Source organism: Camelus dromedarius, chromosome 21 (assembly GCF_036321535.1).
Source record: "Camelus dromedarius isolate mCamDro1 chromosome 21, mCamDro1.pat, whole genome shotgun sequence".
Lineage (NCBI taxonomy): Eukaryota > Metazoa > Chordata > Mammalia > Artiodactyla > Camelidae > Camelus > Camelus dromedarius.
In genome coordinates, this window is record NC_087456.1 from 12,609,774 (window position 1) to 12,624,881 (window position 15,108).

Here is a 15,108-nt window from a genome sequence, read left to right on the forward strand (position 1 = left end):
GAGTGAGGCTCAGGTTCGGGGGAGAGGAACCTGGGTGCGGGGACTCAGTTTTATTTGCAGCTCTGGATGGTATCTGTCGGAGGCGCTGAGCAATCAGAGAGGCTGGAAAGAGGAACGGATTCCCCGAGGGTGCGGGACTCTGTGCATAAGGGAGAGAAATGAGACAGCCGGACTGGCCCCTCCATTACGACTCCCAACAGCCGAAGGCTGCAGGTGAGGTGGGGCTACGGGAAAGATCTCGGCTCTGAGATCCTTCTAGTTCCTATCCCAAATTACCAAACTATGATCTTGCATCGCCTCTCTCCCAAAAGGCAGGTAGAAGCAGGTGCCCCTACACCCCACGGGCGCGCACGGTCTCCCTCTCAGCAGGTACGAAACATGGCGGGCTCGCGTCTACCTATATTCGTCCATGAGCAGTTAAGAAGGTCCCTGGTTCTGCCGCTCTGGAAGTTGAGACAGCTGGGGTGGGGGAATCGGAACTAGGAAATCGTTCTTAAAGGTTCAAATCCAGTTCTGCTGAAGCCTCGATTCGAATCTGGACCGTGAAAACTCGCACTTTCCGCCACTCGGCTTTAGGGCTGAAAGGATTTCTGCTGCGGGGCCCCTTTTCGGCTGCGGTCAGCCTGTCCCCAGTCCTGGCCGTCCGGTCCCTGCCCAGGCCTCTCTCCGCGCAGAAAAACACGTGAAAGGCGAAGATGTGTTTTCCCTCAACATTGCCTGAGAGCCAGGTGACCCCCGCCCCTCCCCGCCCGCAAAGACCAAAGCACCTTTTCTCTCTTCCTCTCCCTGTTCTCTAGGCTTCAGTCTTATTCTTAGCCCCTCTCTGAGTTGCCTCTGATTTCTCCAGGTCGCCCATCTTTCCACGGTCTTGCTCGTTTCACTATCAATTCTAAACGCTTTGTGGCTGTTAAAAAAAAATCCCAACCCACAGGTCCTACCACTCGCCCTCGCCTCTGAGCCGGGTTCCCAACTGGCCAAGAGGCGGTTCCGCGTGTGCGCTCGTGTGGGGGTGTGCCGAGGCTGCGGGCGTGGGCGCACGGTGCCCGCTGAGCGCTGCCCTCCGCTCTTGAGTTAACGGGCAGAATTCTCACAGTCCCCGCCGCAGAGGTCACCCCCGGCGGGTAAAGGTGTGGGTTCACTGTAGGGTGTCTTTGGGGACGTCTCCCATACCAAGGACTAACGCTTCTGTTCCTACCCCGCCCCCTAATTGAGAAGGAGGCGTTTAGCTGGGAAGTGGGTATTTTCCTGAAGCTCAAGAAAATGACCACGCATTTTAGAGGAAGGTCGTGCCCACTTCCCAGCCTCACCTAGTCTGGGCAGCAGCCAGAACCCGCCTCTCCATCCCCCTCCCTCCTCAACCTAGCGGAGGGAGAGATGCCAGCGCGGTGGAGTCATGCCGCTGGCTTGGGCACCATTGGCTCATGCCTGGAACACGCAGCGGCGAGTACGCACATCTGGCGGCCAGCCCGGGCGGCTCCGGTCCTGATATGGAGAGAGAGGGCGGGCGGGTGCGTGTGTCCCGGCGTGAGAGGCCAAGAGAACGCGTCCAGGCCAGCTCCTCCCCGAGCTTGCATCACTGGTCCCCCTTTTCCCCTCCTCCTCTGTGGCCCCTCCCCGCCACCTTCGCCCAGCCTAGTTCGGCTGGTTCTCCGGGGAAGCTATTAATAGCATTACGTCAGCCTGGGACTGGTAACCCGGAGTAAATGGGCGCGCCGCCAGCCAAAGAGCTATAAAAGGGGTGATGCAACGCACTCACAGCCACAGTCGCACTCAGCGAGGCGCGCACTGCACAGCGCTCTCGCCGCGCCGCTGCCCCAGTGGACTCGCCACCCCGTGCGCCGGCCGTGAGCCCTGGGTTCTCGCCCGCCGGCCCCACAGACAGCCTGCCCGACCCCGCCCCGACCCCGCCCGCCCTCTGGACCCTGGCCGCCCCGAGTGGAGACAGGAGGTGAGCGCTGGAATCTGAGTGAGTGAGCGCGGCAAGGGTGGCTCGCTTTCATTCCCTATGCGCCCCTCTAGTAACCAGTTCTCGACCCCTATACCCACCCCCGACCTGCGTCCCCAGCTTCTGGCTTCGAGAGAACTCCAGCTGAACTTCTCCCAGCCACCACTGCTCCTCTGCGCTTGAGAAACTTTTTCTCAAAGAACTAACTTTCTCTTTTGACTTGGGGCGCGAAATGCTCCTGGCGACGGAGAGGTCCGGCTCCCACTCCTCAACCGGCCTCGAAGCACAGCTCCTCTCCGTTCTAGCGCCTACTCATCCCCTGGGAGCGGGCGAGGGTAGGTGGGTGCGCAGGGTGTCCGAGCCTATCCGGCTCGCCGACCGGCTCTACCCCTCGCTCCGTGCACGGTCAGTGCCACTCCCGAGCCCAGCCTTTCCCGAGAGGCACGGAGAGTGAGGATCGCAGAAGGGCTGCCGGAAGGGCGGAACGGAATGAATGGGGAAGGGACCCGAGAGCTGGCCGCGGCCGCTGGCGGTCGCCCTGAGCACCTCGGAGCCCTGGGCGGCAGGACCTCGCCGGGAGCCGGGAGCAAAAGTTAGTTGGGATAAGTTTAGAGGTGGCGCGAGCTCCTGTCGCTACCCTGGGGCGGAAGGTGGAGAGGGCTCCCGGCACAGGTGCCGAGCTCCTTGGCCCCAAGACTTATTATCCCAAGTAACTAACACGCTTTTCTCTCGTACCTGTGACTCAAGCTCTGGCTCTTCCTCTGAGGGTTCGCGGATTTCTTCGCTTTTCGTCCAGGTAGACTGACTGTGAGGGTAGGAGGGGGAGCGACAGTGCGAAACCAATTCAGATAACTGAGAGAATAGCTCAGTGGTCTAGGGGCCAGGATCCTGAGAACCTATACTGCACTTGATGTCCTTAAGCCTCAGTATCCCCAGCTGGGAGATGTGGGCATGTAGACACTCCTGGTCGCCCTCTGCCTGTTTGCGAGCAGGAAGTGGTGGTTAAACCGGATATCCATTAAGGTCCTTTTTGGACGAAGATTTTCAGATTCTAGAGTAGTGTAAATGAAAGGAAAGGGGCCGATGAGAGGACTTGAACAAGGGGGCCTGGAATTCTTTGGTCAGCCTCTGAGGCAGAGGGGAAAGGGTACTTCTCTGTGGGACATCCCTTCCCAACGTTCTTTCCACTGATTGGTTTTCCTTCTCTACTCCCTCCGCACCCCATTTTCATCTCATCGACTTACTTCCTTTCCTCCTAACCATTTTCTTTTCCCTAATTTCACTACCAAATCACAAATGCTTTCTTAAAAATAAAGGAGTTGCTAACCCTTGATGGAACCAGAAAAAAAAAATTGGGCGTTAGAAAATCTGGGTGTTCTCTCAATGCACTTACTGGTGGTACTTTAGTGTGGGTGACAGTCACATCTCTTTGGAGCCTCTGTCTTTAACTTTAAATGAAGAAGAAATTGATATGACTGTCCTATTGTTTTGCATTTGGCATTTCTTGTAGCATAATGCTATAACATTAAGCTATTGCTTTGAGGATATCCTGGATGAAGACTGGGGTGGGGGTGGGTTTTGCAGTTGTTATTGTCTGGATAGTCAGAGACAGCACTGCAGGCAGCACTCCAGGTGCACAGTGTGAATAAGATACAGCACCCAGCAGCTTCTGGAACTTCCAGATCCTCCTGTCTTAACCCCACCATTCCCTTTCTCCCTCTTGGTCTTTTCTCCCCATTGTTCTCTTTCTTCTATACTGCTCCTTGTCTTAGTCCTAGCAAAGTCTCCTCTGTTGTGGGTACAGGTTAGTAGGACTATTGACCCCTCATCTACCTGGCCACTGGCTCTGTTCTCCATTTTGGTTGGTCCTCACACCGTTGGATCTCTGCTGGTGTAAAATGTCAGTGGTCAACAGCTAGCCTAGACTGGACCACTCACCAGCTTTATGGCCTTGGACAAGTCACTTTACCTTCTGGACCCCATTTTATTCAATTAAAAAATGAAGATCTCACCTAGATGACTCTAATATTGTGTGTTCTGTCCCATATATAAGGCTCATGATTTCTTCCATTTTCAAATTGGCTGGGCATGGAACAGGGTCAGTGGTTCCAACTGTTACCCAGCCTAGGAAGGAGGAAGTACACAGCCAGGACACCACAGAAACCAGAAATGGTTTCATGTGTGAGAACTGGTTATTTCTCAAGTACCTAAGACCAGTGGAGACAAGCTGGTGCCAGTAAATAGTGGGGTGGACTTGATCGATGTGTCAAGAGGCCAGAGGTCCATCAAAGTGCAAAAGAAGCTGTGACTGACCTGAATTTCTTGAACGTTCCAGTTAGTTCCTGATTAATGAGGCAGCATTATGAATGCCCCCTCCCCGAAATGGGGAAAGTGGAATCACAGTAATAATGGCTACCCAGGATGTCTATAAATCCACCTTCATGAATTTCACAGAATCTTCCTGACAGCCCTGTGAGGGAACTGGGGCAGGCAATATTGCTCTCGTTTTACAGATGAGGAGACTGAGGCCGAGAATGTGTGAAAATCTCGTTGGTGGGTGCTCAGCTTGTGAGTGGTAGTAATGGGCCTGCAAGCGTCATCTCTGTCCCTGACACCCAGACTTACACTGACAACCTTCCTGTGGTCTAGGAGAAAGACCTAGATAGGAAATTAGTGAAAGAACTGGCTTCCTCCTATGAGATGTTTTATGAGCAGCACTTAGTGGAAAAAGATGAAAATTAAGAGTGAAAATTCAACATAGTAGCAGCTACTAGGAAATAAAATCTGGGAGCTGAATTTCTAGTTAAAGAAATACATGAGTAAAGTTTCACTTTCTTGAAAATGGTGAAACTGCTGATGATATGACATGATTTCTGATTGGAGATAATGAAGCAGAAGGAAAATGCAGGTTCTCTGCAGTAGGCCTGGGCAATTTTAAGATCAGTGTAGGAAGTCAGCTCAGAAAATCCCCCAACATTTTTTCTTCGATGAAGGGGATGTTAGAGGGTCTCAACTTTCTGCAAAACTGTCTGAAGACTTAACTTCATTTTCCTCGTTAGGGACTCAGCCTGAGTCTAGGCTAAATCACACCTAAAGAGAATGAGTCAAGGAATAACTAGGAAGTGTCTCAAGAAACTGAGCTTTAGCCAAGGGCAGGAAAAGCCCAAGTCTCTACAGATACAACTGCTTTACTTTTTGAAAGGCTTTTAACATTTCTACAACCTGTTTCCATCTTCCAGTAAGCTCACCCAACGCTTTTCATAAAAGCATTCCATACCACTGACATTCTTCAGTTTCTTTCATCAGGACTGCTGACTTTACACCAAGAAGGGGGAAAGAAATCTCAAACAGCAGACCCCCAAGCCCTAAGAGCTCGTTAATAAACTTAGCTGGGAGGTGAAATGGAACTATGTTCAAACTGCCGTGTAGAAGGGAGCCGTGCCGTCCTCCCGACAAAGGCTAGCCCAGTGGCCGCTCTGAATTCCAGTTCTGAACTGTTGAGTTTTTAATAAAGTTGAAAAAAGGAGGGAAAATGCAAATGCATGGGGGAACCTTAAGCCTCTGACTGTGGAAAACTGGTTTCTCAGAGTTTATCACCTGCCAGAAAAGTCTCCTCCCACCATCCTAAGATTATAGGATTAAACTGATAGAAGAACATCAGTTCTGACTCATGACACATGGCTTTCAGAAGAGAATTACATACATTTCCAGGGTTTCTTTGAATAGTCAATAACAGTGGCATTCGTTAGCCTGGAATTCTTGCCTCCATGAGAGCATCTTGGATCTTAAGGGGGATTTAGAGGTCAGTGTGTTTTATTCAGAAGTGTTTGAGATCAAAGAGAATAACCAGCCAGCCTCCCACCTGGACCCCACAGAGAGCCAGCTGTGGGCTGGAGAGATCACTGGGAAGCCCAGGAATAACATATTTCCTAGTCACCTTAAGTTTTCTGGGACATATTCGGGAATTAGTTCCTCAGCTCCTTGTACAACTCTATGGGAAAATAGGGTGCTTGTTATTTGCCCTCTTCTACCGTGGAGAAAGAAGGCTCTGGAAGGTATAATGATGACACATGAGGAAGTGGGCCTTAAATCTTGGTGTTCTGACCCCAGTCTCAGAATTTTGTGAATAAAAGACCCACTTATACATACTCCCTGAATTCAGGCAGCAGCCTGAGTGTGCACTCAGTCAGAGAAAGCTCAGCAATTCATTAGAGTTCAAGTTCTCCCCATGGCTCTCTGCTTAGCCTCCCCTCCAGCACTTCAGTTATAGGACCCCTACCCATCCCCACACCTGCCCCCAACCCCCAGGAAAATTTGCTCTGTTTTTGCAGTGAAGAATTACATTTTATAGCCTATAAATTAAGGGCATGAGTTCTGGAGTCGAACTTAATTCCAAATTCTGATGCTGCCTCATACTGACTCTAAGACTTTGGGCAAATTCTTTAGCTTGACTAAATTTCAGTTACCTTGTCTATAAAATGGGATGAGGACCTAACTCACTGGGTTCTCATCAAGACTGAGTGAGATAATGCACATAAGGTTTCTGGTATCAAGGAGGCACCTATTAAATGTTAGCGACTTGCCAAAGGACTTCATCTGGCTAGACTTGGCTAATGACTGCAGGTCCCCAGAGTGAAAGGGACGCTCCAGGGATCCACCTGGCCTGACAGTCCCCATACTCATCTCCCCTGGAGAACTGGCTGCAGGGATGAAGGGGGATGGCCACTGCTGGAGGGAGTGTCCAACAGGGAGAGATTTATGGAGGGCTATTCTAAACTGGAACCATGGCACTATTACTATTTCTGCCCTTTCTTTTTGTTGACCCTTTGGGTTCCCTGGGCCATAGAAGGATAGAGGTAAGTGGGACCTCAGAGGCTATCTGATCTGACCGCCCCTTCCCCATTTCAGGTATTTAGTTGGATAGTCTCCAGTGGTCAGCAGGCATTGGGAGCAGCTGGTGCCAGGTGCAGGGCCAGGCTGTGGAAACAGTGACAGTGGAGACTCTGTCCCAGTGCTGCAGGAGCTCCCAGACATTTGTTGTATGAAGACTGAGACTCAGAGAGCTCAGGTCCCACTACTCCTTATTGCCAGAGCCAGTCCCAGAGCTCCCTGTGCCCCTAGCCCTATGCCCTCCAAACATCACAGAACTGAACAACGCTCCCCAAAATAGATCCACATTCTGAGTGCCTCACTTTTCTTTACTCTGAGATCTTTTGTTTCACCAACCTTAACCTTAAGAAGAGGCTACTAATCCCTTGTGACCTGAATTCCCATGCCCCAGCCTCTGCCTAACTGGGGTGAAGAAACACACCTGCTACAGTTACTGTTCTCACTGATTTGGATCCAACTTGCTGAGGGAGAAGCTTTGGAGATACATTTGCTAAATTCAAGGGTCTCCCACCCCTTGCTTTTACTTCCACTCTGATAGATCCAATTTAATTTCAGATACTTTCCAGGTTTCTTTTTGAAAAGGAGACTGCAAATGGGGTTGCATAATAGTCTCACTCATTTTTTTTTAATGTTCTTCCTCTTTCAGGACTGTTTGAGGCTATATTTGCATATATGCACACCAGCCAAAACTAACAGAATAGCCTGAAATCCACCCCTTATAAACTTCAGTTAGGCATTTTATCCACATCACTGAACTGTACATTTTAAGAACCTGTTTTACTCAAGATGAGGATGGTGTGAAATGAAAACAAAGTGGAAGCCCAAGAGCTTATGGGACCTTCCTTTTGGGTCTGGGGCTCGGGGGTTGGAGGTCACAGGTGTGGGGGTACTTGAGCCCATGCCCCCAAATTCCTGAAGCAGTTTGGGTTTCGATGTGTCTTTCAGCAAAATGATGCTTCAACACCCAGGCCAGGTCTCTGCCTCGGAAGTCAGTGCCTCTGCCATCGTCCCCTGCCTGTCCCCTCCTGGGTCACTGGTGTTTGAGGATTTTGCTAACCTGACACCCTTTGTCAAGGAAGAGCTGAGGTTCGCCATCCAGAACAAGCACCTCTGCCACCGGATGTCTTCTGCGCTGGAATCGGTCACTGTCAGCGGCAGGCCCCTCGAGATGTCAGTCACAAAAGCTGAGGTGGGTTCTCCCAGGGGTGTCCATTCTTTCTGCACTTACTTATCAAACATCTACCGCGCACCAGGTATGCTCTAGGCAGCAGGGGGCTGCAGTCGTGATTGAAACAAACAACAGCACTGCCCTTCTGGAGCTTACCTTCCGTTGGGAGGAGACTGACAACACACAAAATAAGTAAATACATGATATAAGAGGTAGGGGCAAAGGAGAAAAAATAAAGCAATAAAGGGGAAAGGGGAGTAGGGTGGGAGGAGTTGCTGTTTTAAATCAGAAGGTCAGGGAAGGCTTCACTGATAGAATGGCCTTAGAGCAGACTCGAAGGAAGAGGGGATGAGAGCCATACAGGTATCTGGCAAAAGATCAAGAACAAGGGCACTGAGTGGGGAGTGTGGTTGATACACAGGAGGAGGAGCAAGGTTGGCCAGGTGGCTGGGGTGGAGTGTGGGGTGGGAAGCAAGGTAGGAGCTGAAGTCATGGGTGGGGACGAGATCACACTGGGTCTTATAGTCTATTGTAAAGATACGGCCATGTATTCAGTGAGGTAAAGGCACTAGAGGGTTTCTGAGCAGAGGAGCAACATGGTCTGACTTAATATTTTTAAATTATTTTTCTTTTTCAAAAAAATTTTAAGGGGGTTATAGCTCAGTGGTAGAGTGCATACTTAGCATGCACGAGGTCCTGAGTTCAATCCCCAGTACCTGCATTAAGTAAACAAATAAATAAACAAATCTAATCACCCCCCCCCAATTTTTTAAAACTGAAGTTTAGTTATGTTAGTTTCTGGTGTATAGCAGAGTGATTCAGTTATATATACACATATATATTCTTTTTCATATTTTATCCATTATGGTTTATTACAAGCTAGTGAATATAGTTCCCTGTGCTATACTGTAGGACCTTGTTGTTTATCTATTTTATGTATAGTAGTTTGTATCTGCTTATCTTAAACTTCTAATTTATCCCTCTCTTTCCCCTTTGGTAACTGTAAGTTTGTTTTCTATGTCTGTGAGTCTGTTTCTGTTTTACAAATAAGTTCATTTGTGTCATATTTTAGATTCCATAGTTAAGTGATATCATATATTCATCTCTTTCTGACTTACTTCACTTAGTATGATAATCTCTAGGCCCATCCATGTTGCTGCAAATGGCATTATTTCACTCTTTTTCGTGGCTGAGTAGTATTCCATTGTGTATATATACCACATCTTCTTTATTCATTCATCTGTTGATGGACACTTAGGTTGTTTCCATGTCTTGGCTATTGTAAATAGTGCTGCTATGAACATTGGGGTGCCTGTATCTTTTTGAATTAGAGTTTTCTCCAGAGTGGGATTGCTGGATCATATGGTAACTCTGTTTTAGTTTTTTAAGGAAACTCCATACTGTTTTGCATAGTAGCTGTCCCAAACTACATTCCCACCAACAGTGGGAGGAGTTCCCTTTTCTCCACACCCTCTCCAGCATTTGTCATTTGTGGACTTCTGAATGATGGCCATTCTGACTGGTGTGAGGTGGTATCTCACTGTAGTTTTGATTCGAATTTCTCTGATAATTAGTGATGTTGAACATCTTTTCATGTGCATATTGGCCATCTGTATGTCTTCTTTGGAGAAATGTCTATTTAGGTCTTCTGCTCATTTTTTGATTGAGTTGTTCATTTTTTTCTTTTTGAGTTGTATAAGCTGTTTGTATATTTTGGAAATTAAGCCCTTGTCAGACCTATCATTTGTAAATATTTTCTCCCAGTCCAGAGGTTGTATTTTCATTTTGTTTATGCTTTCCTTCGCTTTGCAAAAGCTTATAAGTTTAATTAGGTCCCATTTGTTTGTTTTTATTTCTATTGCCTTGGGAGACTGACCTAAAAAAACGTAGTACAATTTATGTCAGAGAATATTTTGCCTATGTTCTCTTCTAGGAGTTTTATGGTGTCATGTGTTACATTTACTGACAATATTTTTAAACGATTACCCTGGTGGTCATGTTGAGAATGGGCACTAGGAGCAAGGGCAGAAGAAGTGTACAGAAATGAGAGGGTCTGAACCAGGATGAGGGCAGTGAGGTTCTGAGATGTCGGCTTCTGGATCTGTCTTGACAGCAAAATTAATTTCCGGAGTTGTATGTGGGTTCTGATTCCAAGTGGAGGACTCAAGGGTGATCAAGTAGATTTTTTCTGCTGGGAAGAGAATGCACCAAATGATCTAGTTGAATGTTCTGGTCCCCTTGGTTGCTGTAATTCTCAACCTAAAATAAGGCATGAGCCTGTGAAACCCCTAGGCATCTTGTGTCTGGGCAGTGTGAGCCTCCTCCCCAGATCCCAGTCACCTCTGGGAAGGCAACATGCTAGAATGAGGCAGTTGTGGCCTACAGAGGATGCAGGAAGAGCCAAAAGCCTAGATTTACATCCAGTTTTGTAGTCTGGTGACCATGAGCTGGCTGGGGAATGGGCTTGGGTTCCTCTTCTCTAGGAGCTGCACAGGCTTCTCCTAAATTTAGGAAGGAGGTGCTATGAGGATGCTCCAGGTGAAGGCAGAGATGAATGGGGCTGCCCTTGGTCTTTAATGGAAGAAGAGGCAGGGGAATGGGTGGCGAGGTGATGTTCTTGAGGTCATTCCTGGTCCTAGGGGAAAGGATATATTTACCAAACAAAATCTGTTCCTTGCTCTAATTGCTTACAGTTATTGCCAATAGTAATATCAAACTCCTATTTTAAAATCCAAATGTTTTTTAAAAACAAAATAAATTTTAATTTCCTAATATTGCCAATATAATATTAACAGTTCTTTGACTTTCATTATTCATTGTGTGTGTGTGTGTGTGTGTGTGTGTGTGTGTGTGTGTGTAGAGAGGTTTCACGCAAAAGTCTAGAGCTTTACTTTCAGATCCTTTAACATTAGGGTTGCCCTCGCTTGCTGGTTTTAGCTGGCAATAAAAGGCAGTGTATCTCAGGGGGGTTGTATTTCTTGCCTTCCATTAAGCTTGTGCCTCTTGAACTTTACAGGTGGCCCCTGAAGAAGATGAAAGGAAAAAGAGGCGACGGGAAAGAAATAAGATTGCAGCCGCCAAGTGCCGGAACAAGAAAAAGGAGAAGACAGAGTGCCTACAGAAAGTGAGTGCCTTTGCACCTGCCCCTAGCTCGTGCTCACCCCTGTCCCCCACCAACTCATGTCCCACAAGGAAGCAGAGTGTGAAAGCCCAAACTTAGAAGTGTTTTCCCAAGAAGGGAAAGCTGGTACCTGGCAGCAGAAATGCCTGTTGCAGAGTGAGGAGGTAGCAAAGCTGTAAGCACCACGAATGTGACTCTGAATGTGTAAGAAACAGATGTGTGAATGAAAAACCACAAGATCATCTGATGCCCATATTTCCAGCAGCCTCAGCCAGTCCATGCATGTCCGGAAACTTCCAGGCTGCAGGATATGTCACCCCAGTTAAAGAGGTTTCATTTGCCCATTTTCCTGAGAAAAGGAAGCTGCCATCTCTCATTTAGCTCACTATGAAAAGCCTTTAATTAATCTCTTCAAACAAGTTTATTTCCTTAATCCACAGACAGAGGTTACACTTGCTTTGCATTCGTGTCTTGTTCTTAACTTTGCAGCCCTTCTCCTCAGAGCAGCCAATAGTCTGTGCTCCTGGCTGCGTTCAGCCAGCCCCTCTTCCAGAAGGGAGAGGAAGCAGTGGGATGTGCACCTGTGGGCTGGTGGAGCAGGCTGTGATGCCGTCTTTCCAGCAGTTGTGTCCCACCCCCAACAAGTGTGGACAGGCCAGGGCAGAGTCTTCACCCAGGGTCCATAGGTCCCCAAGGGTTCTGTTGATTGCTTCAGGAGGTCAGTGAAAATTAAGACATTTTGGGTATTGCTATGTACATTCTTTCTGGGGAGATGAGCTTCTCAATGAAACCAGTGACTCATAAAAGACCAAGCACCATGAGACTGGATTTCTTTCCAGCCCATAAGGCCTTTGCAGGTCCAGAAGACCTGCCTATGGGCTGTTGGACTCACATAAAGGAGATCTCTGTGCCATTGGTTCTATTACTGTTTCATTACTATAAGAGTCACGATTTGCCTCAACCTTGAGTGGAAACTCAAGGGCATCTCTGAAGGAGCCTCCAAGTTCAAAGGCTTCTCCAGGCTGTGGATTTTCCCAAACCTAATGCTGCTGCACTGGCTTTGTGGAGCACTGTAACAGGGAGCCGACGGCATTCCTCCTGCAGGCCACTCCCAGCTTGATGAGCCCCGTGGAATGTTCCAGCCACGTTCCAGCCGTTACTCCTACCACCCAGGAGCACTGGCAGGCCCCTCCCCCGGCCCCATCCTCACTGGACCTTGGCTCCCTTCCTAGTATCTCTGTTGCTTGTCCCCCAGGAGTCGGAGAAGCTGGAGAGTGTGAATGCTGAACTGAAGGCCCAAATTGAGGAGCTCAAGAATGAGAAGCAGCATTTGATATACATGCTCAACCTTCATCGGCCCACGTGTATTGTCCGGGCTCAGAATGGGCGGACTCCGGAAGATGAGAGAAACCTTTTTATCCAACAGATAAAAGAGGGAACACTGCAGAGCTAAGCAGCCATGGTATGGGGGCAACTGGGGAGTCCTCATCAAATCCTCCTTTTCCATCTGAAACCCTGAAGCCATTGGAGATCTGACTTCCTGTGCACCTCTCACATCCCAGCAGCAGAGAACCATGAAGGCTTGAGGGCCCTTGGTGACTCAGCTGGGCCTTTCCACTCCACCCCAGGGTGGACTTTGGACCAGGGCAAGGGTATCTTTTGCCTCAACTCCAGGATTTAGGCCTTAACATGTTGGCCATCCTTGGATTCTCCAGATGGCCTCTGGTTAGGGTCCTGCCTGCCTTTCACCTGGATTCTACAAAAACCAGGACTCCCACCATTAGGATTCATGCAGAAGCAGTATCTGTAACTTGGGTGGATGGGGCCACCTCCTCTGCTGCTGCTGCCAGGCTCACTCATATGGGACGTGGAGTAAGAATGGCATCTCGTGAAAGTTGTGCAATGGCCAGGGTTGTGCTTGCTGTTCTGTACAGGAATGACTGTGTGCAAGGTGTTCGTTTCAAAACTAGGCGTTGTGTTCTTCCGATGTTTGCACCACACAACACCGCTATGACTTTTTCGCGACTTTCCTCAGACCTGGTTTCTGAGAGTTTGGGGGGCTATCACCATGGGCAGTGTCTTACAAAATGTTCAGGTGGCCAGAAAAGCGTGTCAGCCCTGGGAGAACAAAACGGCCGGCTAGCAGAGAGTCCGGTTTTCGTGCCAACAGAGAAGGCCTCCTTCCCCTTGGCACCCAGGCATTAACGCAGGTCCTCTGTTGCAAACTCAGTTATAACATTACAGGAAGAACGCAGAGACAGAGTCCAGGTTCCCAAGGGTTAGGACTCTCTGCTCAGTGACTTAGGTCAGGAATCTTTTCTAGGCCGGATGAGCCAAAGAATATTCCATTTTCCTTTTCTTGCGGTTGAAAACCACATTCAGTGAAGACGCATTTGAAGCCAGGTGATGCCTAGGCTTTAGCATTATTAGATGTTAATGGCATTGTTTTTGTCATGCAGATGTTTGTAGAAATCTGGCCCAGAGTGTTTATAGCTGTGAGAAAGTCACTCACACTGGCCATGAGGACTCTGGCTACAGTCTGTTTAAATTCTGATGTTTCTGTGAAATCCTCAGAGTGTTTAATCCTACTCAGTAGTCTCATTACAATTTTCTGTAAGAGAAAATATTACTTATTTATCCGAATATTCCTAACCTGTCAATGTAATAAATATTGGAACCAAGACACAGTGAACTTAAGTGTTGCGCAGGTTTCTGTTCTTTAAAATCAGTGGTTTGTTGAGATCTAACCATCCCCTTCCTCTCTCCTTTGGAGATGGCGGCGTGGGGGAGTGGTCTCAAGTTACATATATTCTTCAAGTGTTTTTCTTTGTTCTTTGGCATACAACTAGGTAGGATATTTGACTTTCAATCCTGTTTCTCAGTCTGTGGTTTCTGATGTTCAATTTCTCATTGACAAATTCTAGAACATGGCAGCAAGTATATCCTTTAGATTAACTATTTGGTATTTAGAATTTTGATATAAAAGTTGAATACCTTAACTATCATTTTCTCTGATATATAAAACCTAACATGTACGTACGCCTGTTGTTCAACATGAGCCATGGACACCTTGCATTTGTCACAGATCTTGTCATGAACTCGTCACTTGAATTACATCTCTTATAATGTCCAAATATGGATCTCATTGTTGCAAATATATATTTCAAATTTGGAAAAGAATGGCGGGGAGGATGGGAAGGAAGAGAGGAAGAGTGAGGACGAGAGACAGTATAACTAGACAGGATAGGCGTGATAATTCAAAGAAAAGGAGTCCACCTAATTTTCTGGACTCTCCAGAGCATATGATTGCTTAGGTCTGTAACAGAACCAGGGTCTCTCGCTCTTTGCCTGTACATATATGTAACATTCACAGGCAGGAAATAAAAAGTGGCTACTCTGCCACCAATGCCATTCTTCAGAGAGGTTCTGGTTTCATTAAATGTTAGATTCATGCACGTGAATGGTGCCTGCTCCTTTGAACTCGTGTATGATTCCTTTAAACTGTCACTTGTGACACAGGCATCCTAATTTTGCTGCTTTAATTACATATCGGGGTAGTTCCTAATTTGTCAAGAGCATCTTGTAGAAGTACCATTCACCACTCTTTTCAGGAGATAATCTATTTTCCTTATCTTGGTGGAGGGGGAAAAATTTCTCTGCATTCACCTTCTGGTCATGCCACCAATCAGCTGCTGTGAAACTCAAGACATTTTTAAGCTGCCATGGACAACAATGAATTCAAGAGGAAGGAAGGGGTGGTGGCTGTGGCAAGAAAGACTGATCTGAGAAATGCACTGTAAATCATTAGTGGAACTGTAAATTCTTTTAATGAACACATTGAAAATAGTTTTGTGTAACCAAGTTTATGTTTTGCTACTATAATTTTTTTTAAAAGGATGAATATGTATTTACCATCAAGTTACTTAGTTCATCTAGTTTCACACTTGACAGAGAGGGAAGGTGGGGTTCTGAGAGAATTAACTT

At 47.5% G+C, this 15,108-nt stretch overlaps 1 protein-coding gene across 3 annotated transcripts in view; it reads left to right on the forward strand.

The window, feature by feature from the left end:
- Window positions 1–13,816, forward strand: part of ATF3 (activating transcription factor 3) — a 51,671-nt gene extending 37,855 nt beyond the window's left edge. The window contains exons 1-4 of one of the 3 annotated variants that reach the window (XM_031438607.2): window positions 1,757–1,966; window positions 7,781–8,024; window positions 11,020–11,127; window positions 12,380–13,816. In XM_031438607.2, the coding sequence (XP_031294467.1) occupies window positions 7,785–8,024; window positions 11,020–11,127; window positions 12,380–12,577 (546 nt within the window). In that variant the 5' untranslated portion in view covers window positions 1,757–1,966; window positions 7,781–7,784 and the 3' untranslated portion in view covers window positions 12,578–13,816. Of the gene's footprint in view, window positions 1–1,756; window positions 1,967–7,780; window positions 8,025–11,019; window positions 11,128–12,379 lie in introns of those variants that run through there. The other 2 variants (XM_031438606.2, XM_064477173.1) reach the window with 2 other exon arrangements.
- The last annotated feature ends 1,292 nt before the right edge of the window (window positions 13,817–15,108 follow it).